Source organism: Papio anubis, chromosome 1 (assembly GCF_008728515.1).
Source record: "Papio anubis isolate 15944 chromosome 1, Panubis1.0, whole genome shotgun sequence".
Taxonomy (NCBI): Eukaryota; Metazoa; Chordata; class Mammalia; order Primates; family Cercopithecidae; genus Papio; species Papio anubis.
The window spans coordinates 73,569,810-73,596,644 of NC_044976.1; the positions used below are offsets into that span (position 1 = coordinate 73,569,810).

General features: G+C 36.2%; 1 protein-coding gene across 4 annotated transcripts in view; it reads right to left on the bottom strand.

Moving 5' to 3' along the window:
- The window catches only part of SLC44A5 (solute carrier family 44 member 5), a 399,642-nt gene that overhangs the window by 25,155 nt on the left and 347,652 nt on the right, over positions 1-26,835 (bottom strand). For all 4 annotated transcript variants that reach the window (XM_003892081.5, XM_031669962.1, XM_009211075.4 and 1 more), the window contains 6 exons: positions 17,552-17,677; positions 16,695-16,755; positions 13,180-13,303; positions 11,617-11,700; positions 8,571-8,683; positions 2,090-2,221 (listed from right to left, as the gene is read on the bottom strand). In XM_003892081.5, coding sequence (XP_003892130.2) covers positions 2,090-2,221; positions 8,571-8,683; positions 11,617-11,700; positions 13,180-13,303; positions 16,695-16,755; positions 17,552-17,677 — 640 coding nt within the window. The remainder of the gene's footprint in view (positions 1-2,089; positions 2,222-8,570; positions 8,684-11,616; positions 11,701-13,179; positions 13,304-16,694; positions 16,756-17,551; positions 17,678-26,835) is intronic.

The window sequence follows — 26,835 nt, forward strand, 5'->3', positions numbered from 1 at the left end:
TTGGTATTTATAACTCTGCCTACTTTCAGTGTTTGTGTTAATGAGTGTAATTTCACATATATGCTTTTGTTTTTGGTGCCTAGAATTTTGTCCAAACACAGAGCAAGTAATCAATTAAAGTCTGAAAAGTGAGTTAAGAAAGCGGAGGCTTATTTGAGTTTTCAGTATCCCTAGAATTGAAAATTCTAATAAGCTCTGTATTTTCCTAAAGGTACATATCTTTACTTTTCCAATGGCAGATTCTGATCACCTCAATGGCGCTTGTGTGGAAGGGTCTTATGAGACAGCAGGGGGTGGGCACAGAACCTGTAACTAAGATCCATCTAAGAGTAAAACTAGAAGTTTCAATACATAATGGGTGACATTTGTCACTTTAGAAATAATAGACAACAGTAAGTGGGTTGCTGAAGAGATGTGGAATCATTTAAATTCAGCAAAAATGATGAGGGTGCAATTCCCTGATCCTGATGAGGATGCCTGATTTTTGCAGTTAAAAAGTTATAAATGAAACAATTCTATAACGTATTTGGAAAAAAGATGTCAGTGAAGGATATTAGTCTGCATGAGAGCTAGAAATGAGAAGCCAAACAGTAAGAAGTTGGAGTTTGATCGAGTGTTTTTTTTTTTTTAAGAGAAAAACTAAATGTGGTGGAGAAGGAATCTGGGAGGGATATCTGTGCTGCTCAGCTAGGTCATCAAGGTTGGCATCGTCTGAGGAAAGCATCTCCCACCGCCGTCTGAGCCCCTTTGCTAAAATAGCTTCTGATTGGTAATCTTGCTTTCCAGGTGCTCTGATCCCAGGAAGGTAGTGTCCTATATGGAAAATATCTGCACTTTGGTCACCAGGAGACTATCCTAATGATGTAAACAAATATAGGGTGCTTTGGTGACTTAACATGAGCTTGTCCTTGAAAGCCTGAGGATCCTCAAATGAAGTGGCAAAGTCAGGTTTTCAAATTGGTGGGAATGGGACCCATGCCTGGAATCATGATGCCCCACCGAGATATTGCTCCCTTCTGAGGTTCTTTCTGGGCTTCTTACCAGGCTGCCTTGAATGTGTCTCGTCTGGCTCTCTAACTTCAAGAATATAAAGATGATTTTTTAAAAAAACAACATGTAGTCAGAGATTATTTTGAAAATCTTGATTAAAGAACACGAATCTTACAAGGAGTATTGTAATAACACTATTCTAGGAATATAAGATTAAAACCATCTCTGAAATCACCCTGCTTAAAAAATTTTGTTACATTTAAATAAATATTTAAATTTGTTAATATTAAAAAATATCCTTAAGAAATTAAAAACCTTGAAGAAACACTTCAAAAATGTAAATTTATTTTCAGATATTTATTACTCATAATTCCTGTAAATGGTTTAAATGTTTTGTTACGAAAAAATGGTTGTTTGTTTTTCCTTTTCCTTTTTCTTTTTTAAAAACAAGTTTGAGGCTGGGCACAGTGGCTCATGCCAGCATGTTAGAAGGCTGAGGTGGGAGGATCACTTGAGCCCAGAGATTCAAGACCAGCCTAGGCAACCTAGGGAGACCCCATCTCTACAAAAAATTAAAAAATTAGCTAGGCATGGTGGCACATGTCTGTGGTCCTAGCTACCTGGGAGGCTGAGGTGGTAGAATTGCTTGGGTTTGGGAGGTCAAGGGTGAAGTTAGCCATGATTGTGCCACTGCACTCCAGCCTGGGTGATGGAGCAAGATCGTATCTCAGAAAATTAAATAAATAAATAAATAAATAAATAAATAAATAAATAAGTTAGAAAAATCAAACATTTGTTTCTTTTTAAACATCTTTCTTAGATATCCAGTTAATGCCTCTGAATGTCTACAACTAAACAATTTTAATTTGAAGGCAAATGTCTTGAGGTCCTTGTAAGGAAGTGTTTTCTTAGATTATACAATAAATTTTCCTCAATGACTTTTCCACTTACTATAGTTAGAGGATTATAGACACATTACCTTTTATAACACTAGTGATAAATACATTTAACAGGTTATACCAACCCAAGTTTTCCTTTAGACAAAAAGATGTTTTGTCATTATTACAATTTTAATGAAACCAGTTTTTAAAATACTCACTCAATGTGAACCATGTTTGTTGCAGTTCAAAGTACATGCTTATGTTAGTCTGAATCCCGATGTCATAGACAGTTAATACAGAACGTGGGTGTTCCTGAAGATTGGTGTACTGTTGGTAACAGTGCCATATTCCTTGAAAAAGAAAGAAAAACAGAATAATATAAAATATGATTTTCTGAAATAGGAGCTATATGTGCTCATCATACATATCTACATGAAACTGATCAGCATGTAATTTCTGCAAAGGCAAGACACATATTTACACAGCAAATATTTTATTTGAATCCAACAGTCTAAATGTGCTACTATATTTGATATAAATGTTTTCAGTATTTGTCTTGATAATTATGGCAACATCTGGCTTTAAATGTCCTTTTGACTAGAAATGGCCTTAATGTCCATCAGTAGGACATCATGATGTATTTGTTCAGTAGAACGATGCATCGAAAACTCCCCTTAAGGTTTATACCCAATACTAATTTATTATTATCCACTTATTTATTTATCCTTGCAATTCTATGATTTTTGAGGTTATTTTAATAGATACAACAAGTTTAGTGAACTTAATCATTTTTATTCATAACACTGTCATTCTAAAATTTTGTCTGATATTATTGTCTTCTTCCACTTTCTTTTGTTATTGATTGTTAGTATATTCTTTCCATCCCTTCACTTGCAAATGTTTTACTTCCCTACATGTTTTATAACTTTTATAAATAATATATAGCTCCAATTTGTATGTGTATATTTTAATCTGACCTGACAATCTCTGTATTCTAACTGGTGAATTTAACATATTTATACTTTATATATTGATATATTTATATTTGTTTCTATGATTTTGCCTTTTGTATTCTACTTTGTGTCTGTACTTCTTTTCTTCCAATTCTTGTATTTTAAAATTGATGATTTTTTGTTTGTTTACTTATATTCCATTTTTCTTCTCTACTGGTTTTGAGCAATTTACTCTATTTTTTTTTTTCTTTTTTTTGAGACGGAGTCTTGCTCTGTCTCCCAGGCTGGAGTGCAGTGGCGCGATCTCGGCTCACTGCAAGCTCCGCCTCCCGGGTTTACGCCATTCTCCTGCCTCAGCCTCCAGAGTAGGTGGGACTACAGGCGCCTGCCACCTCGCCCGGCTAGTTTTTTGTATTTTTTTAGTAGAGACGGGGTTTCACCATGTTAGCTAGTGGTCTTGATCTTGTGACCTCGTGATCCGCCCGTCTCGGCCTCCCAAAGTGCTGGGATTACAGGCTTGAGCCACCGCGCCCGGCCTATTTACTCTATTTTTATAATAAGTTACCTTGAAAATCTGTTCTTTTTTTTTTTAATGAGCCTAGAGTCAATATGTTAACAAGGAAATACAAGACCTTAGTTACTCAATAATCAACCACGCTATTTCTCCATAATTTTGTTACGTACATTTTAAATAAATTAGTTAGCATGTAGGTAAAGCTAAACAAATTTTACCTGCATAAAATAATAATTCTAGTGTCCAATGTCTAAAGCAATTATTATTTTATGCAGGCAAAGTTTTTTTTAGCTTTACCTACATGCTTACTACTTTATTTTCTTTGTTCACTGTCTTTTCTTACATCTCATATATTTCTGTGGAATCACTCTCCTTCTTCTCACTCTCTCTCATAGCTGCATTCAAAACATCAGCAAATACAGCTATTATACAAATAAAAGCATGTATGGCCACCCTCAAGAGTTTCCCTCATTTGGCATATACATTTCTGCAATCATCTCGTTACTGGTCTCATTGCTTCTACTCCTACTCTATTCTCAACACAGGGACTAGATCAATCATTATATCTCATCTCTCTGCTACCCAAAGTCCTACATTGCCTCCCTGCTTCATTCAGAGTAAAAGCCTAGGTTTTATAATAATCTGTAAGGCTAGTCCCCTTCATAAATTTTATGACCTCTTCTCCCACTATTTTTTCCTTTACTTAGTATACCCATCCACACCAGGCTCCCAGCCATTTCTTCAACACACTCTGATCTTATAGGGCCTTTGCTCTAGCTGCACCCACTGTCTGGAACTTTTCCTTCATCTTGACTGTCTAACTCCATTGCTTCCAAGTGTTTTCTTATTTCCCCCAAAAAACCCCTCCTACTAATACTGCCATTTTCACTCCTTGCCCTACCATGGCACTCTCAATCTCCCCTTACCTGCTCTACCTTTTCTTTTTTCCATAGCAATAACTATCTTCTAATACATATATTACTTAAGCTATAAGCATCATGAGAGTAAGAACCTTTGTTCCTTTACTATTGTACATCAAGAGTCTAAAATAGTGTCTGTACACACCAGCTGTTCAATTGATATTTGTTGAATAAACAGAATAATGTATGACTAGATATGGATTTATCTTCCTTTACTCTCCTTAGTATAATGAGGGCTTCCTATATCTATGGATCCATGGTTTCATCAGTTCTGGTAAATTCTTAGCCAAGAGCTTTCAAATATGGTTGCTATATGTTAGGCCCTTCTCAACCTATTTTCTATTTCTTTGAACCACACAATTATATTTTTGTCCCCTTGTCACATTCTGCTATATTTTTGATAATTACTTCAGATTCATATTTCAGTTCATTAATTCTCTATTTAGCTTATCAATTTGTTTTTAATATAACATTTTTATTTTGAAAAGTTCTATATGACTCATCTTCATGTATGCCTGGACATTTTTGTTGATTTTTATTTTTGTTGTCCAAGCTTCGAATAAATGATACTCCATGTCCATGAATGAATGAATTCCCCCTTTTTTTTTTTCTGAGACAGAGTCTTGCTCTGTCACCCAGGCCAGAGTGCAGTGGCACAATCTCAGCTCACTGCAACCTTCGCCTCCTGAGTTCAAGTGATTCTCGTGCCTCAGCCTCCCGAGTAGCTGGGACTACAGGTGTGTGCCACCATGCCCAGCTAATTCTTGTATTTTTTTTAGTAGACACGGGGTTTCACCATGTTGGGCAGGATGGCCTCGATCTCTTGACCTCATGATCCACCTGCCTCAGCTTCCCAAAGTGCTGGGATTACAGGTGTGAGCCACTGCGTCCAGCTGTGATTCTATCTTCAATTCTTTAAACATTTCATGCATGGTTATTTCATGTTCTATATCTTTCTTTCTTTCTTTTTTTCTTTTGAGACAGAGTCTTATTCTGTTGCCCAGGCTGGAGTGCAGTGGCATGATCTTGGTTCACTGCAACCTCCTCCTCCCAGGTTCAAGCAATTCTTCCACCTCAGTCTCCCAAGTAGCTGGGACTACAGGTGTACACCACCATGCCCGACTAATTTTTATACTTTTAGTAGAGACAGGTTTTCACCATGTTAGCCAGGCTGGTCTCCCACTCCTCACCTCAAGTGATTGGCCCCCTCGGCCTCCCACAGTGCTGGGATTATAGGAGTGAGCCACCGCACCTGGCTACATGTTCTATATCTATTCATTCCCATATCTAAATTCTTGGAGACCTCAATCTCATGTTTATAGTATCCACTGATTTTTCACACAGAACTGTTTTCTTGCAGGTCAGGTAGTCTCGGACTTTGTTGATCTGAATCTGTGAAAACCTGGTGACGTTAATTGAGGAAACTTTCATCTAGAGGAGATTTACATTTGTTTATTTTGGCAGTCAAAGGGTACTTACAAACTGGGGTCACTTTAGACATTTCTAGGGTCCCAGGCTTACTCCAGGAGTTTCAGGTGTGATTCCCTGTTCTGCTGCCAACTCAGGTCTAAGTCTCCTGATCCCAGCACTGCTATGGGTTACCCAGTGTTTCACCTGTGCTTCCTGCTTGGTTCCCCACTTTGATTTTAGCTCATGAGTTATTTTTTTCTTTTGGAGGAGATTTCCTTTATTTCCTAAAGTTTATCAAAACAATGTATTCTATAAAACAATACAGTGCAATACTCTTTTTAATGTCATGATTTCATAGCAAGAAGGCCCTTCAGACAATTTAGTTTCCTCCTATGTGAAAGTCTAGACAATATTTTCCAATTTCTCTTTCATTGCTTTCTCTCTCTTGTCCTAGATTTTTTTAAAATTATGATCTCTGGGCTTCAAGTCCTCTTTCCTCGGTAATATTCCTGAATAACAACAATATCAGCAACAAAAAAAATAGACACTATTTATTGAACATTTACTATATGCTAGCAAAATCTAAGTACTTTATAAGCATTATTTTGTTTAGTAGTCACAGATTCCTGTTATATGATTGAGAAACCTTTGCATTAAAGAAACTATGCTTGCAGAGGATCATACAGTTCATATGTGATGAATGTGGGATTGTGCCTTTTTCATACCTTAAATACATGCTCATAACCAAAGTGTTTTATGTCTTCTTCTGTATACCTCTTAACCTGTTCTGGCCAATGAGAATTGTTCCATTGCTGTTCATAAACATCTGCCCACAAGTAATCTGGCTTTTTCTCTGCTCAGTATGACACATTCACATTGTTATTTGCTCTAGTAAATGGGCTGCTGTCAGTAGGAAATTTCAGTAGAAAAAAATTGGTTTCTCATGATATGTAGAAAGTCAATTGTCCAGGATAGTAGCAGAGGTCAGTTACATATAGTCTTATTTTCTGACACTCCTCAACCTAACTGGATATTTCCTCCCTCAATAAATACCATCAAGCTTACTTCCCACACCATTAATTTTTGGGTTAGCACTATCTAGGGAGTCAATAGGGAGCAGAACTTGGTTGTTTTACCTGCATTTTTTATATGTTGACCATCTTTCTCCTTTTTGCCATTGTCAAAATTGCACTACAGCCAATCTCAGATTTTTCTTGCTGCTTAAGACATCAGTTAAGTCAACAGCAGACTTTACTGCCCTTTCCTTCCTGATGACAATACAAGAGTGATTGAATCACAAGCCCAGACTCTCCAGTGGCAAAGGGCAGAGATTGTTTTAAGCTCCAAGCAGGAACACGAAAACAAGACATTTAAACGACTTTTTTTTTTTTTCAGTTTCTGATTAGAGGATGGAAGTTCTTGTGTTCCTCAACCAGACTGATGTGCCTCTTATTTGTTACCTGGCTGTGTTCAACAAGAAGCCCAGGTGGGATTCAAGAGGAGCTGTACAGCAGGAGCAGATAGGGAACACCTGAGAAGACCAAATGATTTACTAAAAACTCACTGGAGATAATGAGGAGGGTAATAACAATAACCCAACGCATACTGATTGTCCGCTGTGTTCCAGGTACTGCTCTGAGAGCTTTATATTCATTGTCTCATTTAATCCTTAAGATCCTCTGAGATGATGATACCATTATTGTGCTGATGTTATAGATGAGAATACAGGGTCTTTTAACCACCAACAGACTTCCCAAGTTACCCAGTTGTATGTTATGGAGCTGGATTAGAACACAGGCTAACTACATAACCTGCAGATTCAACTGCATTCTTATATATGTATAGCTCTTCTTCATTGAATGACAGAAATAAGAGATTGTTGTTTTTGATGTTTACTACCATAAAACTGTTGTCAGTCCAAATGGTGCCATAGGGGAAATCATTCTTTTAAATAGAAACATCTCAAACAGTCATATAATATATAGGCTCATACCTTTTTTAGAAGAGTGAAAGGAAGCTGCCACAGGTGGTATATACTGTTCCACGTGAGACACTTTAATTCATATATAGAGCTCACATTATACCTGATATGTATTGTTTTGGGGAGATCAAGTTTGTGATTAGTTTTCAACCTTGATTTTAAAAATTGTATTTGTATAAGTTTGTGAGGTACACATGTAATTGTGTTATATGGGTATACTGCATAGTGGCTTTTAGTGTATTCATCACCTGAATGGCATGTATTGTATCCATTAAATAATTTTTCATTATCCACACCCTTCCAGTCCTCAACCCTTCCACGTTCCCATTGTCTATTACTCCACACTCTACATCCCTATGTACTCATTATTTATCTCCCACACATTATTTAGCTCCCACAGACAGTACTGTCCTTCTCCATACAATAGTGTAATTCAGAATACTTGCCTCTAGAGGGCAATGCTTCATTGTGGAGTACCAATTATTAACCGGTGTGACATAACCTGGATTAAACGTACCAAGTTGAAAGAGAAAAATAGACCACACTTCTGTAACTTTGCAGACCTGGCCTTTGATCGGATAGAAACGTTAAAGAAATAAAAGAAGTTGTCTGAAATGTTTTTCATTAATCTAAAAGGATTTCTTTTTACCTCCTTCTTAGTATCCATGAGGCAGGAGACTAAAGGCTGGTAGGAAAAAGAGTAAAACGTTCTGACAGCATTTTTTTCCCCAAAGATACAGGAAGAAAAAGTTAGGAGACAATATATGCAAAATGAAATATTTTTTCTAAGTTTAAAGCTTTCTTGAGGGTAAAGAATAATTAGATCCACTGAAAACAAATGCTTTCTGGTAACTGATAACAGCAATTGAAAATAAAAGGATTATTCTGATATTTGGCAATTTGAAGAGGCACGATACCTACCATAACCGATAATTCCAATCACACCAATCATGAAGACCCAGAAGAGGCATCCAGCTATGAACCTCAGAAGTATCAAAAATATCCAACTAAGGACCATGGCGATCATCAGGCCACTAGAAAAAACCCACAACAAACACAGTGGTCAAGTGTGCTAAACATAACATATTACAAACATCAAGACAAAACTTTTTTTTCTATTCAAAATTATTCTCAAATTCTTTTACTTTACCTGGCTATAGAAACATTAATAATGTTAAAAAGCATAAACAATGATTTCCATTAAGACTTTCATATGAAAGAATAGGACCATCAGAGACTTTATACAGAACTCATCTTTTTGTACCTGGGTAAACTGAGGTCTAGTATCAGTCATTGTTCAAGGAAAAATACAATTTCTCCAACCTACAATTTTGATTTATTAGCGACAGTTGCCATGTCTTATTTTTTCCCTTCCTACCTACCTACTAGGTCATAAATTGTAAAATATATTCATGATGAATTTGTTCTGTTCCATTTACTTAGTGACTGGTGTGATATGGCTATCTAGAAGTAAGAGAATCATTTTGGGGCAGAAAGATAAGAAAAATAACTGGCCATCCCTGGAGCCCATGATGCTGTAGTCATTATCACTATGGGCTAATTATCTCTAGGAGTTTGTGATGCCTTACATCATGCAGACATCTATTCCAGGTCCCCAGTGATCTGTGGGCCCTTATTTGGAATCGTGATAAGGCTTCTGCGTCTCCAGGGAGATGTGACTTTATCAAGCAATTAGCAGCATGACTATTTTCTGTCAGTTTTAATTTCTTCTTAGAGCTTGACTGAACTACTAGAGAAGCTTCTTTTCCTCCCATATACCCACATTAAGGTCACATTGGAGTCTTCTGATGTAATTTCCTCAAAGAGAATTCATTAAGATCAGAAAGTTGGCTGACTCTTCTATTAAGAATTGATATGTCTGGTGCTATCTGTAAGTTTCCAAACATAGCAACAGACAGACCATGGTATATTTATTAGGTTATTGTCTCAAGTGTTATCTTTTTATTATAAAAAATCTCAATAATTACTGTTACTGGATAGATGGCAACACAGTATTGAAGTATCAAGGTCTTGCAAAGCCTATGCTTTTAACTTTAGAAGTCATTCCCTCTTAAAATCATGGATACTTTAATGCTTAAACATTCAATATGGTTGAAAGATTATTCCATGGCATAGCCCAAAGGAAGTATTCAGAAATGTCAGAGGAAACAAAACAAAAAATAAAGCTGTTTATTCTATGTGTTTTAAATTTGTACATAAAAATTATAACCAAATACACTAGATACAAGTATATCAATACTTTAGATTTATATTTATAAAAATAAGCAAGAGCAGAAGAATTGAAAATAAAGGGAGATGTTCATGTTTTACTCTTATGAGTAGTGCCTGGGTAGACAGGGTTTCAGTGTGTGTTTTGGGGGTGAGGTAGGCAAGATAATCTATCATAATGTACACTTGTTCAGGTAGGTATGAAAAAGCCAAATGAAGAAGAAGCATGTAAATTATCTAGTGACATTTGGGTCTGACAATAGGGGAATCAATTTAAATACTGTCAAGAATAGACTGCAATCTCTGCTGGAGATAGATCCTAGCATACTAAAATTAATTACTGTAATTGTTTAGGACAAAGCATCAAAATGAGTAAAGTCTCATAATATGATCTAATTTTACAGCTCTAAACACCACACACTAGTATCTCACACAAAATACAACTTAGACTTTATTATGCATCATATAGTTACATGCATCTATCTTGCTCCACTAGTGTTTTTGTTACTGTTTCCTGAACCACATTTTTTTTTGTGCGTCTACTATACGTTCAAGGACTCATATAGAAGTTAGGAATACAAAGATGAGTTAGACATAGTTACCATTGTAAGTTCATACTTTATCAGAGGGAAAGGGCCAGGTAAATAAAACACAGAATGGTAGGTGCTATATGGAAGATGAGTATGTGTATTTATAGGTGTGTAAACACACACATGTACACACAACGATGGATATGAGGAACACATAGGAAGAAGTAAGTAATTACATCTGGGGAAGATAATAAAGGTTATAAATGATACTAAAGCTGATTTTTAAAAATGAGGTGCAGTTGCCCAGGACTCAATACCAGGAAAGGAAACAGAATGTGGAAATTTACGGGATTTGATAGTCTAGGGATGGGCATGTTATTTGATATATTTAGATTATAGTGTTAACCAAGAAACATGGGTGGAGATGAATCTGAGAAACTAAGTTGGGCTAGGTTTTAAAGGGCCTTAGAAGTAACTGAAAAAGTTTTAATTTTAGTCTTTGACCATTAGGGAACCATGGAAGCTTTTAAGCACTAGAGGATGACAAAAGAGCCAGACAGTAATGACAGTCTTAAATGGGTCACACATTTACCCATTCCAGTGCAGTGACTACATTTCCTTAACTTTTCTAGGAATGCAACTCTTATGCCTGAAAATGTTACATCTCCCCCTCCTTGTTGTCTGTACATCTATATTTATGTATCACATATGTAGCTATGTAGCTTCTCATAACTACAATGACTTCTGGTTATGATGAATACCAATCATTATGTGAAAGGGATGTGTTAAAAATAGGAACTACCCTTTTGAAGTCAAGGGAGGGACAAATTAGAAAAAAGAATCTGAGAAACCATCCTGCATCCACAGTAGCATGTGATGAGAAGCACATGAATATTACAGATACGGAAGTCCTGCAGATATTGCTCCATGTGACTTGAAGTACATGTTCATCAGTACTTTTATTGTACTTTAGTGAATACAATTAAAATTTACATTCTGCTGACACTGGGCATATTTCCAAATATATTTTCCCTGTCTCACCTCATCTGAAAAATAAAATGGCAGGAACTGACATCTGAGTGAAATTTGTTATGCCACCAATACATTTATTTTATTCATGAATAAAAATAGAAAATTTGAAGAAAGAGTTCTACAAAGATAAAATCAGAATGGGACTGCAGAAGAAACATCTATGTGTTTTCACTTACATGAGAATCCAATACCAAGTTGTTGCATAGTCTTCAAACACTTTCAATCCAAGTGACTTTGCATCAAGAAGTTTATTGATACCACTGCATTGAAAGAAGGAAAAAAAAATCAATTATTTTTTGATGACCACTAAACAGAAATGTTCTTTTTATGATAAAAGGGATTCTACAAGGTGCTGTTGAAAGCATGTTTTCAGAAACCATCTATCAGTAGTGACTCTTTTCCTAGCCACAATAATACATAAAATGTCACTTCAGTAAACCTGCAAAGGTAGCTATAGCTGCACACAGAGAGAACATGGTTTTCAAGAATGGTGAACAAATCCTTTTCCACTGTATGCAACATTCCCTCAATATTGCAGAAACCTCACTGTAAGAAATGAACTTAAATGATAAGATTAGCTTTTAACTTGAAAAACCCATAGTCAAGAATGAACATCATCCTTAATTCCCCTTCCTAATCCTGACAGTAAGGCGTGATGGAACACATACTAGAAATTTCACAATCATCAGTGTCCAATTTGATGAATTATCAAAGTGAACACATTTATGTAACTACAACATTGTCAACCCCTTCTTCATGTGCCCCAATTGCAAAACCTCTCCCTTCCTCAAAGTAACCACTATTCTGACTTTTGTGATAATAATTTCCTAAGTTTTCTTTTTCATTTTACTAATTATATATGCATCACAGGGAGATAAATTTAACTCTGCTTGTTTTTGACTTTTATATCAATGGAATCGTATTTGTATTATTATTTTGAGATTTCTTTTACACCAATTTATATTTCTGAAAATCGCACATGCTGCTATTATATTCTAAATCTGCAGGAACTAACTATACTAATTATACTGCTAAAGTCTTTTAAGATAAATTTTTAGAATATCTTTATTTTTTATCTATAATTCAACAACTGAGCAAAGCAGTGATATACTGTGTACATTTATGTTTGTGCACATATGTGTATGCGTGCACACAGGGAAATATATTTTCCAGTAACATGGAGCACCATGTGTGTAGAGCTGAGGGATGTGGGGAATTTACTGCATTATACTTAATACATAGAAATTTGATATGCCACCGATACATTTCTTTATGTCACACTTCAATACCTGTTGATAATGAAAGATTTAACCATTTTGAAAAGCATCATTATTCTTTCTTTCTTTTCTTTTCTTTTTTTTTTTTTAAATCCCAGCTAGTCAGGAGACTGGGGAAGGAGAATTGCTTGAACCCAGAAGGTGGAGGTTGCAGTAAGCCAAGATATGGACCCACTGGTCTCCAGCCTGGGAGACAGAAAAAAGCATCATTATTCTTTCTAAATGATTCTGGGTTCTCCCTTACATGCTCTTCTTAATGAATATGTATCAAGCTCTTTAATTCACAGTAACATGTATATTTCATATATACATATATTTATGTATATGTATATTTATTTATATAGATATTTCATATATATATATAGTGACTTTTTACTAAAACCCCTAACCTGATAGGAGCTTTAGTCTTGAGTGCAATAACAAAATGCATCAAACTGAAAATCAGAATGTAAACACACATACTTCGCAGCATCCCTGAGTTCTATAACACTTCTTGTCCCTCCATTTCCATCTTGAAACACGATCTGACTTCCTATTGTTAAAGTGCCATTTTTGGTAGAGAAGTCAGGGAAACATCTCTGGAGAACTGTAAAAATAAATTAAAATTATCATAATCATTTTTCTACTTCTTTCATGATGTCCTCCCTTTCTTAAGCTTTCTGTTGTATATAATCAAATGCTTGCTAGGCATGCAAATTTCTCAATATAGATAGCTCATTGCCTGTTACTTGATGATACGATTTTCTAATGGTCCTAAGACTAGAAAGCAAATATGATCACACTCTGAAACTACACTCTAAACTTGATTATTTTACACATGGTATATTCATCAAGTAGTCATAAATAAAATGCACATCAAAGATTTTAAAAGTGTAATGATGCATATAATTCATGGCAGCACATTTTAGTAGAAAGGCCACATTAACTTGTATAACTGGATGAGTTTAGTTTTACTATTAAAAATATATATTAGGAACTACTTGAGTAAGACTTTGAAAATTGGGGATTAGCGAATAATACCTTGGGAAATAAGAACCAACTCAAACTTTAGGCTACTAAAATAACTAAATTTTTGTTTGTGAATTCTTAACAATTTGTCTCCCAGCTTTTTCATTTACAACAGTTTTTTTAGTGGAGCTGAAAATGGAAATTCTGAAGCTATCAAAAGAGGCCTACACTTTGTAGACCAGTATGATTTCTAAGAAAAGTAAAATCACTGTTCAATCTTCTATGTTCTTATTTTGATTAGAGTCTTTGCCTCTTTACAAATTTATTTCTAAAAATATTTTAAAACCCCAATTTTAAAGGAAGAAGTAAGGAAAATCAGAAATGGATCATTTTCATATATTTTTTCTTATAAGAAGCATCACTGATTTGCATAGGTTCATATGTAGTTTAAACCTGAAAATACTAAAGCAGTTGAGCTGGGGAAAGAAGAAACAGATCTCTTTAAAGCCTTTCCCGACTTTCCCTGGCTTAAAAGGAATTTTCTTGTCTGCTCACCTCTAGCTTCTGCTGCACTTAGGACACGGCTGATTCCTTTACCTACCCCACCTTTCTACTTCTCTTCCCTTCCTTTCTGTGGCAAATTTGATACAGTAGCCTTTACCAGCTGCTTCTATGCCCTCAGTTTAATCATAGTTTTGGCCCCACTACTTCGTGGAAATTATCCTCCCAGTGATCCCAGTGACCTCTGAATTGTCAAAACCTCCAGATATGTTTTAGTCTTCATCCTGCTTAGACCTGTTACCTAGCACAGGTCTTGGCACACAGTAGAAATAAGTCAATATTTGCTGAGGAATGAGTTAACTTTTTCGAGCCTTTGACATGGTAGATACTCCTTGGCATATTGAAACTCTCTTTTCTTGGCTTCCATGGTCAGGTTCTCTCTCCTGTCCTCCCATATTTCTGTGCACTCTTTCCCTTTCTACTTCTTAAATATAAGTGTTCCTATCTAGAGGTTCCCTTGACCTTGTTTCATGTATTTTTTTCTGGATAATCTCATCCAATCTGTTAGTTTTCATTACTAAATATGTTCATTACATATTTGGAAAGTGGATAAAATATTTAAAAAATATAGAACTATACATAGTCCTTCCACCTACAGTGAACTATATTAAGATTTTGGGGAATTTCTTTCCAGTCTTTCTTCTACAATAAATATTTTTTGAGAGTCAAAATCATACAGGACATGCAGTATTTTCCCTTCTTTGTTTTAATCTTACTTATTTCCTTTTATGAACTCTTTAATGAACAAATTTTATTATCTGCATACTATTCCATTGAGTGCTATTTAATCTTATATTAGGAGGAACACAAGTTGATTGCAACATTTAATGTCTTTCTCACTAGACTATGAGGGACTACGCCTTATTCATTTTTGTATCCCCAGTGTACACTTTATCTTGTGTGACTTAGCCAAACTGTACTTGTAAGGGCAGGGACTATGTCTTATACTTTTATACCTATTATATCTTTTGTTACTAATGATTTATTTTTATCCTTTTGCATAAAAATTTATAACATTGATTTTGGGTGTGGACATTTGTTGCTAAGAGCTTCCTGGTAAGTGCTGTTGCCATGGGACCTACATCTTTGCTTCAAGGTCTTTTATGACTCAGCAAAGAGTGATGGAAGTGCGTAAGACATGTTTGGTGGTAGCTACTTCAGTGGGTATTTGACTATCTACTCAAACTAATGACTAATGCCCTTCTTCCATTTTAAGAGAAATATATACATTGTAGAAAAGTGAATAAATAGAAAAAAGAAAGAAGAGAGAAATTTCCCACGGTTTTGCCAGTCCCAAAACGACTACTTAATGTTTTGGTATACTTCTTTCCAATCTTTTTCTTTGAAGAGGTTTTTTTGTTGTTGTTTATTTGTTTGTCTTAATTTATACATGTTTATCATTATAAGGCTTGTAACAGTTTGAATTTTATTTAACATTATAACATACACATGCATGTTATTCCAATAGTTATATTTAATAATTATAAAATATTTCATTTAGTGAATACATTATAATTTAAGTATTCTCTTGGTCTTGGATAGTAGAGTATTTCTTTCTTTTTCCTTTTTCTTTTTTTTTGACACTTTAAATGTGATGGACAATTTAATGTAAAGCTTTTTTTGTAATTAGGATTATATCCATGAGAAAGAAAACTCAGTGATTATTTCGTTTTGTTCGTTTCCTTTTTATTTTTTTAGAGACAGCGTTTCACTCTGTTGCCAAGGGTGTGTACAGTGGTACAATCATAGCTAACTACAGGCTTCAACTCCTGGGCTCAAGTGATTCTCCCGCCTTGACCTCCCAAGTAGCTGGGACTGCAAGTGCACATTGCCGTGTCTCACTAATTTATTTTTAAAATTTTTGTAGAGACAGGGTTTCACTATGTTGCTGAGGTTGGTCTCAAACTCAAGCAATCCTCCCACCATGGCCTCCCAAAGTGCTGGGATTACAGGCATAAGCCCCTATGCCTGGCCTCATTTTGTCCAGAGTATTACTTTAAATACAGTTTATAATTTTAAACAAATAAAATATTGACTAATTCCAAATATATATAAATGTTTCAAGTGATAAAAACAAGTATATGTCCTCCCCCTACTCCTCAGGCAATTTCTGAACAAAGTTTTCAGCTAAAATCAGGAGTGGTTGTATATAAGCGTATCTGTGTGTGTGTTTATGCGTGCTTCCAAAGCACCAAATGATCAATCCGACTGAGCTTGCAACTTTCAATCTTTTTCTTGTATGTTTATAAAGGAAAATTCAAAAAATCACAGAATTCCAGTGAAAATGTACTTGGCTGGAGCCAAGAGATGAGTTCTACTTTTGACTTTCCTGCTAATCAACTCTGGGACTTTAGGCCAGTCAGAGAACCATTCTTGGCCTCAATCTCATCAATTGTGAAATATGGGAACTTAATTAAGTAGCATTTTGGTAGATTCTGTGTTTCTAAGGTAAAATAATTGCCACTTACAAGGTTTGCTTGGAAAAATCGCTGTTGGACAGTCATCATCCAGTAAAAGTTGTGTGAGGGACTAAAATAGAAGGAAGAATGTTAACATTTCAAAGGCCATATGATGATTATACTCAATCTAAATATGTCCTTTAAAAAATTAAACTCCATAATAATCTCCTTATTCCAAATTACTTCTACTAATGATATTAATTGTAAGATTATCACACACACAATCTTGCTTGACATTCTTAACTGTCCTAACTGTAATTCAATTGAACCAACAATAATAAAACCAGATCATCTGAAAACAAGGCACACTTTTGGAGGTGTGTATCTTTGTCTTAGCCATATCCTGAGTCTCTAATTTCTTTATTTTTTTTTTTCTGGAAAAACAACATCTCCTCTAATTTAGAAACCATTCATATTATTTAACATTGTGATGATTTAGAATTCTCTTACATATCTCAAACCTAGGTAAGGGTTGGGGTTTTTAAAATGAGTTTTTATCAAACTGGGCTTGGAAATAAATTTCTACTTGTTACTAAGTTGCTATGGGGCTTTATCACCACGTTAACGAAATGATGACTGCAAAAAACATTAACTCCTAGTTCTAGAGTAAAAGTCTACCCACGTAGAGAATGTGTTGGTGTCGGGGAATAGTCATAACAGTCTTTCATGACACCCCAAATCTACAAAATGATGTGCTATAAATGTGTGTGCATACTCAGTACACATGCATTTGTGTTTTAATGAAATTGTGTCTAATCATTTCCTAGAAGATTTGGGAGCCTGTTCAGTAACAAATTCTCACGTTACACTTGAGATTGAAAAAAAAAGTTAAATTCTTCTCTAGCTTTAAGCCTAAACACACGTACCTTCACAGGCTTAGCAGTGGTCTTACAGAACTGACGGTAGTCTTCCCAGTGGCTTTTGTCTTTTGTGTACAAAAGTTGCATTTCCACATAGGTTAAAAATTTTTCTGGGCACTTGGAGACACAGATCTGTGAATGAACAAAGTGATTAGAACTGAACTGAGTTGAACAAACCCAGGAACTGCCTATAAAGCTAGACTTCTAAATTGTCCACCATAACAAAAAGCAATGCACTGTTTTCCAGCTGAGAAACCTAAATCAATTTTCTTGCTCTCTCTCTCTTTTTCTCTCTTTAAAATTTTTTTTTAGAGACAGTGGCATGATCATGGCTCACTGCAGCCTCAACCTTCCTGGGCTCAAGTGTCCTCCCACTTCAGTCCTTTGAGTAGCTGAGACTACAGGCAAACACCACCATAACCAGCTAATTTTTGTATTTTTTGTAGAGTCAGGGTTTTGCCATGTTCCCCAGGCTGGTCTCAAACTCCTGAGCTCAAATGATCCACCCATCTCAGCCTCCCACAGTGCTAGGATTACAGGTGTAAGCCACTGTACCTGGTCTAAATCAATTTTCTAGTCTTATTGTAAAAAATGAAATTTCATGTACTAGTTACCAATCTCTATTCTTTGCTCTTTGATATTGATGTTATGTTATGTTAAAACAAGATACCATACGGTGATAGACTTATTTTTAACTTTTGATTTTGAGATAATTGTAAATCAACATGTAGTTGTGAGGAATAATAGGGATTTCACATACCTTTCACTCTGTTTCCCTCAGTGGTAAGAACTTGCATAACCATAACACAATATCATAAGCAGGAAATTAATATTGTTACTGCTATAGTTTGGATATTTGTCCCTACATACCTCATGTTGAAATTTGATCCCCAGTGTTGGAGATGGGGCCTAATGGGAGGTGTCTGAGTTCACAGATGCAGTAGCATCCTGTTCTTATAGTTGAGGGAGGGATCTGCCCGGTTCATGAGGGGTTCATGAGGGCAGATCCTCCCTGTTCTTGTGATGATGAGTAGCTTCTTAATCTATTAATTCCCTCAAGAGCTGGTTGTTAGAAAGAGCCTGGCACCTCCCTCATCCTCTCTCTTGCTTCCTCACTAACCATGTAATTTCTGCACATGCCAGCTTCTCTTTGCCTTCTAGTACAAATGGAAAGCAGAAAGCTGAAGCCCTCAACAGAGGCAAATGCTGGCTCCATGTTTCTTGTACAGTCTGCAGAACCATAAGCCAAACAAACCTCTTTTCTTTACACATTACCCAGTCTCAGGTATTCCTTTTGCAGCAACACTAAGCAGAGTAAGACAGTTAGAAGCCACTAACCTTACTCAGAGTTCACCAGTTTTATATTCACTTGTTTGTGTGTGCCTATGTGTGTAGTCCTATGCCATTTTATCAGACATGTGGTTGTGTGACCACTACCACAGGAGAGAGATGGACTTTTAATAAAATATTTTATGATTTTAAAGTGTAATTTAAGATTAATCTTGTCTGTGTAGTGCATGCATATTCAGGGTTAAAATCTTCCTTCCTTTCCTAAATATGAATAAAATTATGATTTAAAATTCTCTGAATATTGAACACTTATGCCACTAATAATTACTAGTGTCTGTGAATTCTCAAACACAATTCTCCAAATGTAACTGGAGTTTTAGCACCATATGAAACTAACAAATCAAGGCTATTTGACACAATCAATCATCATTATGGTCTTTTACCAATAACATCTAGATGTGGGCAGAGAGGTCATCTTTGCAATTTTTTTACATTAATAAACTTTGGGGACTTATCAGTGCCAAGCCAGATCACCGTGCTAGTTCACAAAACCACCATAGAGTGCGGAAATCCAATCAGTAACTCCACAGAGGGAAGGCGGAATCAGAGGAGATACACTCTATTAGTTTTGCTTTTTTTTTTTTTTTTTTTACAATAAAAAACAAAGGTCAGATGAAGCCATGTGAACTGCAGCTAACCCTTTCAAGTCTCTCCATCACCTTCAGTTCCTCCTTCTGAAATCTTTCTCAGCCCTGACTTGCGTCATCTCCCTACTCTGGTATTTATTCTCATTGGCCAACCTGTAGCTCAATCCATTGGCAGTTAGGTAAAAACAATGCTGCTTAGCTGACATCTCCTTTCCATCTTTTGGGTTATGTACCTGCTGTACACAAAGCCATTTGGTGTGGACCCTACAACTAAGTTAGCAGGAGAATCATGAAATGCATATGCCTCAAATCTCAGTTAATATTTTCTTGAAGCAACAGCAATTCAATTCCTTCTAGAAATTTTGGCAGGGCAAACAACTTATCTCCACACCCACACCTCCACATGTATTTCCTCTTTCTTCATCTCTCATCCACACATGTGCATGCACACACACAATGACATATGCATATTCATGTACCTTTAGAGAAAATACTAGTGACTTCATAGGTATATTTCTTTTTTTTATATACTTTAAGTTCTAGGGTACATGTGCACAACATGCAGGTTTGTTACATGTGTATACATGTGCCATGTTGGTGTGCTGCACCCATTAACTCGTCATTTACATTAGGTATGTCTCCTAATGCTATCCCTCTCCCTTTCTCTGACCCCATGACAGGCCCTGGTGTGTGGTGTTTCCCACCCTGTGTCCAGGTGTTCTCATTGTTCAATTCCCACCTATGAGTGAGAACATGTGGTGTTTGGTTTTCTATCCTTGCGATAGTTTGCTCAGAATGATGGTTTCCAGCTTCATCCATGTCGCTATAAGGGACATGAACTCATCCTTTTTTATGGCTGCATAGTATTCCATAGTGTATATGTGCCACATTTACTTAATCCAGTCTATCACTGATGGACATTTGGGTCGGTTCCAAGTCTTTGCTATTGTGAATAGTGCCACAATAAACATATGTGTGCATGTGTCTTTATAGCAGCATGATTTACAATCTTTTGGGTATATACCCAGTAATGGGATGGCTGGGTCAAATGGTATTACTAGTTCTAGACCCTTGAGGAATCACCACACTGTCTTCTACAATGGTTGAACTAGTTTAGAGTCCCACCAACAGTGTAAAAGTGTTCCTATTTCTCCACATCCTCTCCATCACCTGTTGTTTCCTGACTTTTGAATGATTGCCATTCTAACTGGTGTGAGATGGTATCTCATTGTGGTTTTTGATTTTCATTTCTCTGATGGCCAGTGATGATGAGCATTTTCTCATGTGTCTGTTGGTTGCATAAATGTCTTCTTTTGAGAAGTGTCTGTTCATATCCTTCGCCCACTTTTTGATGGGGTTGTTTGATTTTTTTTCTTGTAAATTTGTTTAAGTTCTTTGCAGATTCTGGATATTAGCCCTTTGTCAGATGGGTAGATTGCAAAAATGTTCTCACTTTCTGTAGGATGCCTGTTCACTCTGATGGTAGTTTCTTTTGCTGTGCAGAAGCTCTTTAGTTTGATTAGATTCCATTTCTCATTTTTGGCTTTTGTTGCCGTTGCTTTTGGTGTTTTTGACATGAAGTCCTTGCCCATGCATATGTCCTGAATGATATTGCATAGGTTTTCTTCTAGGGTTTTTATGGTTTTAGGTCTAACATTTAAGTCTTTAATCCATCTTGAATTATTTTTGTATAATGTGTAAGGAAGGGATCCAGTTTCAGCTTTCTACATATGACTAGCCAGTTTTCCCAGCACCATTTATTAAATAGGGAATCCTTTCCCCATTTCTTGTTTTTATCAGGTTTGTCAAAGATCAGATGGTTGTAGATGTGTGGTATTATTTCTGAGGGCTCTATTCTGTCCCATTGGTCTATATCTCTGTTTTAATAGCAGTACCATGCTGTTTTGGTTACTGTAGCCTTGTCGTATAGTTTGAAGTCAGGTAGTGTGATGCCTCCAGTTTTGTTCTTTTTCCTTAGGATTGTCTTGGCAATGCAGACTCTTTCTTGGTTCCATATGAACTTCATAGTGGTTTTTTCAAATTCTGTGAAGAAAGTAATTGGTAGCTTGATGGGGATGGCATTGAATCTATAAATTACCTTGGGCAGTATGGCCATTTTCACGATATTGATTCTTCCTATCCATGAGCATGGAATGTTCTTCCATTTGTTTGTGTCCTCTTTTATTTTGTTAAACAGTGGTTTGTAATTCTCCTTGAAGAGTTCTTTCACATTCCTTGTAAGTTGGATTCCTAGATATTTTATTCTCTTTGAAGCAATTGTAAATGGGAGTTCACTAATGATTTGGCTCTCTGTTTGTGTGTTATTGGTGTATAGGAATGCTTGTGATTCTTGCACATTGATTTGTTTCCTGAGATTTTGCCGAAGTTGCTTATCAGCTGAAGGAGATTTTGGGCTGAGACGATGGGGTTTTCTAAATATACAATCATGTCATCTGCAAACCGGGACAATTTGATTTCCTCTTTTCCTAATTGAATACCCTTTCATAGGTATATTTCTAAGAAAACTGAAGAACAATTTAGGGACATTCACAGCATGCAACACATCCACATATTTTAGAAGAAGGTTAAGATGATTATCAATGCAAATGTCAAAAGTTCACTCTGATTGGAGCCAAGCTGAATAAACCTTTAACATATTAGGAGATACTTTACAGACATTTAGACTTCAACAATTGACTGATATAACATTGAAAGACAACTGAACTATTTCTATTGAATACACTTAAATGGATTTATAAAAGTGAGTACTGAAAGCACTAATGCTTTCACAGGCTTTAAATGATGCTAGGTACTTCTGAATTGAGACCATGATGATTCTGTATTTACAAAGCACACACACAAACAATGTATACTACACATAGAAAAGTACTGTGTCTGCAACACATAAAAGAAAGTAATTAAAATGGTAAAACGTGGTTTGTTAAGGAGAATCACATCAAATCTCATTCTAGACACAAATGAGCTGTTAAAAAACAACACAACTGCACTTTACTTTCTCCATCAGACCAATTTGTTCACTTCAAATAGGGTGCTGATTAGTAGTAATCAACATATAATTAGTCAAAATGAAGGTCACATTGAGGTTGGATGTTCTAATTGATCACAGTCTGTCCTTTAAGTACTCGTGACACATGTCTGGACCATGCTGGCTGTTAACAAAAACATAGTGCATAAAAATATGGCTCAGATCAGTATATGCACCACTGTCTGGAAGACTAAATGCAAGTCTGCATTATTAGCAGCTAATAATGACTCAGCTAATAATGAGCTAATTCTGACTCAGTTCTGATTCTCTGTACACCACAAAGGGCACTTTGCATCAAGTTCGGTATTACTATTTTTGTCTTTAATTTGGATAGTCTTAACACTCAATTACAAATTGGAATTTGGTGGCTGGGAGAGTGAATTACATTGAAGGTTAAAACACTACATTTGTTATGAAGAAAAGATGATCTAGTAACTCATTTATGAAACAACAAAAAAGCATAATATGCAAGTATATTTTGTTTTATCATAGGAATGATAGATTTGTAGATTATAGTGGAAAAATTCTTAACTAGAATTAGGAAGATACTCATTCTTTCATTTGTTCAGTCATTTGTTTATTCATTTAATAAATATTTACTGATCCCCCATTCTGTGCCTATTCCAGGCACTAAGGACAGAAGTAGTAGTGAACAACACATAAAAAGCCTTGCTCTCAAGCAATTTGTCTTCCAGTAGGGGGAGACAGATAACAAATAATAAATAAGTAAAATGTTCGTCATAAGATGGTAATAAACAGTAGTAAGTAAGATGGTATAAGATGATAAATAAATAAGGCTGTAAAGGAGGCTACACAGAGAGAAAGGAGTGGCTGGGTGGGATTCTAATTTTAAAGAGGTAGTCAAAGAAGCCTCACTAAGAAGGTAACATTTGCAGAAATTCTTGAACAGGGTGAATGATCAAGACATACAGTCATCTGGAGAAATAATTCTCTACGTAAGAAGAACAGCAAAGTCTAAGTCTCTGAGGCAGGAGAGTTCCTGAATCCTTTCAAGTATTAATACAACAAATGGCCAGTATGACCCAAGTACAATGAGCAAAGGGAGAAGGATAGGATGTGTGGTCAGAGAGTGCATCAGACAGTGAAGGATCTTACAGGCCATTGTTAGGACTTTGGCTTTTCATATGAGTAACTTGGGAAGCTATTGGGGCATTTAAGCAAAGAAGAGACATAATCAGACTTATATTTAATAGGACCATACTGGCTACTGGGTGGAAAAGAGACTGCAAAGGGTAAGGGAACAAGGACAGAAACAGAAAGATCAGTCAGGAGATCCTTGAACTAATCTAAAAAAGAGATGACGGCTCCTTGAACTAGAGAAGAGGTGGTGAGAAATAGTTTGGCTCAGGGTACATTTTGGAGGGAGACCTAAGGAGAGCTCAAACATGGGTATGAGAGAGAGGGAAATCAAGGATAAGGTAGAAATCAAGGTATTTGGAGCTGGCATTAATTGAGACAGGGAAGACGTTGGGGTGGGGAACAATTTTAGGGATAAAGTCAGATTAGGAATTCAGTTGTGGACATGTTAAATTTGAGATGTCAACCAAATATCCATGTAGAAATATTGCACGGGTGGTTGGATAGAAAGGTCTGGAGCCCAGGGAGCAGATTTATTTGGAGATGTAAATTTGAGGGGTCAGCAAGTAGATGGTGTTAAACCTATGAGACTAGGTGAGATCATCAAAGAAGTAAATACAGACTTAGAAAAGGACTAAGCTTCTTGTGGGAGGGAAATGCAGTGTTTAAAAGATGTTGGAAAGATTAATATAACTCATCAAAGGAGACTGATAGGGAGTAGCCAGAGAGTTGGGAAGAAATATAGAAGAATGTTGTGCCCTGGAAACCAGGTGAAAAATGTATTTTAAGGAGGAGGGATTGATTAAATACTATTGTTAGATCAAGTAAATGTGGATTTAATACTAACCATTAGCTTAATAATGTTGAGGTTGATGGTATTGTTTAGGGGAAATTGAAGTAGGGATAAAAGCTTCAATGAGAGTGAGAGGAAAGGATTTAGATAGATAAATGTGGACTATTCTTTTGAGGAGTTTTGAAAAAAAAAAAAAAAAGAGGCACAGAGATATGGACCAGTAGCTGGAGGGGGATGTGGGATCAAGGGGAAAATTTTTTTAAGATGAAAGAAATAACCATAGTGAACAAACCAGATAAAAATTCTTGCCCTTAAGCAATTTGTTTTCTACTAGGGGGAGACAGGAAACAAATAACAAATGAGTAAAATGTTTGCTGTCAGATGGTAATAAGTGGTAATGAATAAGATGGTATAAGATGGTAAGTAAATAAGGATAGAAAGGATACTAGAGACAGAGAGGAATGGCTGGGTGGGATTATAGTTTTGAGTAAGTAGTCGAGGAAGCCTCACTAAGAAGGTAACATTTGTAGAAATACTTGAAGAGGATTAATGATCAAGCCATATACTTTGTATATTGATGGAGACAATTTAGTAGAGAAGGAAAAAATGATAATAAAAAAACAACATTTCTGAAGTGATGTGCTTAATTATGCAAGAGGATGAGATTTAATGCACAAATGGATGGGCTGGTCTTAGAAGCACAGCCAGTTCACCCACGGGGAACTAGAAGGAAGGCAGAATGACTATATGACATAGATGAAGACAGGTAGGCAAATGGATGTCAGAGAGGGAAATTTTAAAAGTTGTCTTCTGAATGCTTCTACTTGCTCAGTGAGACAGGAAACAAAGTCAGAGGCTGGCATGGAGATTGGGAAAGAGATCTTGGAGGTTCCAGGTGAGAAGAAAAGGTGTGAAATTGTTTTCTAAGGCAGTAAGCTATAGAATGGACAAGGGTCTGTAGAATGGTTGAGACAGCATTAATGGCCCACTTGAAGTTAGGTCCTGAATTTAAATGACTGTTGTATGTTTTTCTCCAAGAACACACAGCTGCCTGGATTCAGGCATGGAGCAGGCTGAAAGCTATCTTTATAGTCAGGTTTTGCCAGGGACTTACAGCTAAGTGAAAGGGGACAATGGAATTAAGAATGTGTATACGGGAGCGATTTCACTGAGAGACTGTGGAATCTAAGTCAGGTAAGGTAGGAGATGCAAATATTAGGGAGCTGAGCGATACTTTGGATGGGTTAAGATCAGTGGTTTGTAGGTTCCAGTAAGGCAAAAGAATTATTGGAGTTGCAATGTCAGAGGAATTGAGATGATCAGAGAAATTGAGATTACAAAGGGTAGCAATTATTAATACTGGAAAGGTCAAGGGTTTGCCCTGGGGGAACTGGGTAGAAGTGGTCACAGAACTAAGATACCAACATCCCAAGTGGGCTTTAGTCTCAGCAGAAGTAAGATTTCAAAAGTCTTTGAGGGAGATTAGGAAGCAAAGAAATAAAGCAGATTTACAAACTAATCCTAGGGATCAGCTTTGGGTATAGTTACCGGCACATGGAACCAAGAAGCAGCAAAAAATCAGAAGTCTACTAAGGTTTCAAGGTAACTGTAATGCTAAAAAAAATCATGAGGTAGCCTTAAGAAGCCTTTCACTGTTAAAATAATATTTGTGATATGAAACCCACACGCCTGGAAGTGAGCTTCAAAGCAATATGGGCCTCAAGACAGTATACTTCCCAGTACTCAGCAATGGTGTGGCCTGGAGGCTAACGGACAGAAAATCACCTCCCAGATGGCCAAGCAAAGGGCTATAGGAAGCAATGGACAGGGAATATTCTTCTCAGAGAACACAATCCAAGTGGAAAAAAAGACTGTTCTCCATTGCCACAATCCAGAAACTTTTGTGTATTTATCACTCCTTCTTTTCTAAATGGGAGTTTATAATTCTAATTTTTCTTTGTTACCTATTGTACATGTAGTGTCAAGACTTGATAAAGAAAATGATACATCATCTGTAGATTCTGGACTTTGAGTTAAAGGCAGTGCTACATGGGACTCTGGGTTCTCCTTTGGGAAGAAGAAGAGTGTTCTGGAGGCCAGAGAGGTAGACTATAGAAGATACACTTAAGTATTTATTGAGGTTTGTGTCTCTTGTTCCATTTGTTCCATGGTATAGAAAAGGCAGCTCAGCTCATAGCTACATTGCTCAATTCCTTCCTCCTTGAATCTGGGTGTGACCTATTTTTTTTTGTTTGTGGGATTAGAAATGTAAATTTCTTTTTAAAAAACTTTTAAGTTCAGAGGTACACGTGCAGGTTTGTTACATAGGTAAACTTGTGTCATGGAGTTTTGTTGAACAGATTATTTTATTACCCAGGTATTAAGCTTAGTATCCATTAGTTATTTTTCCTGACCT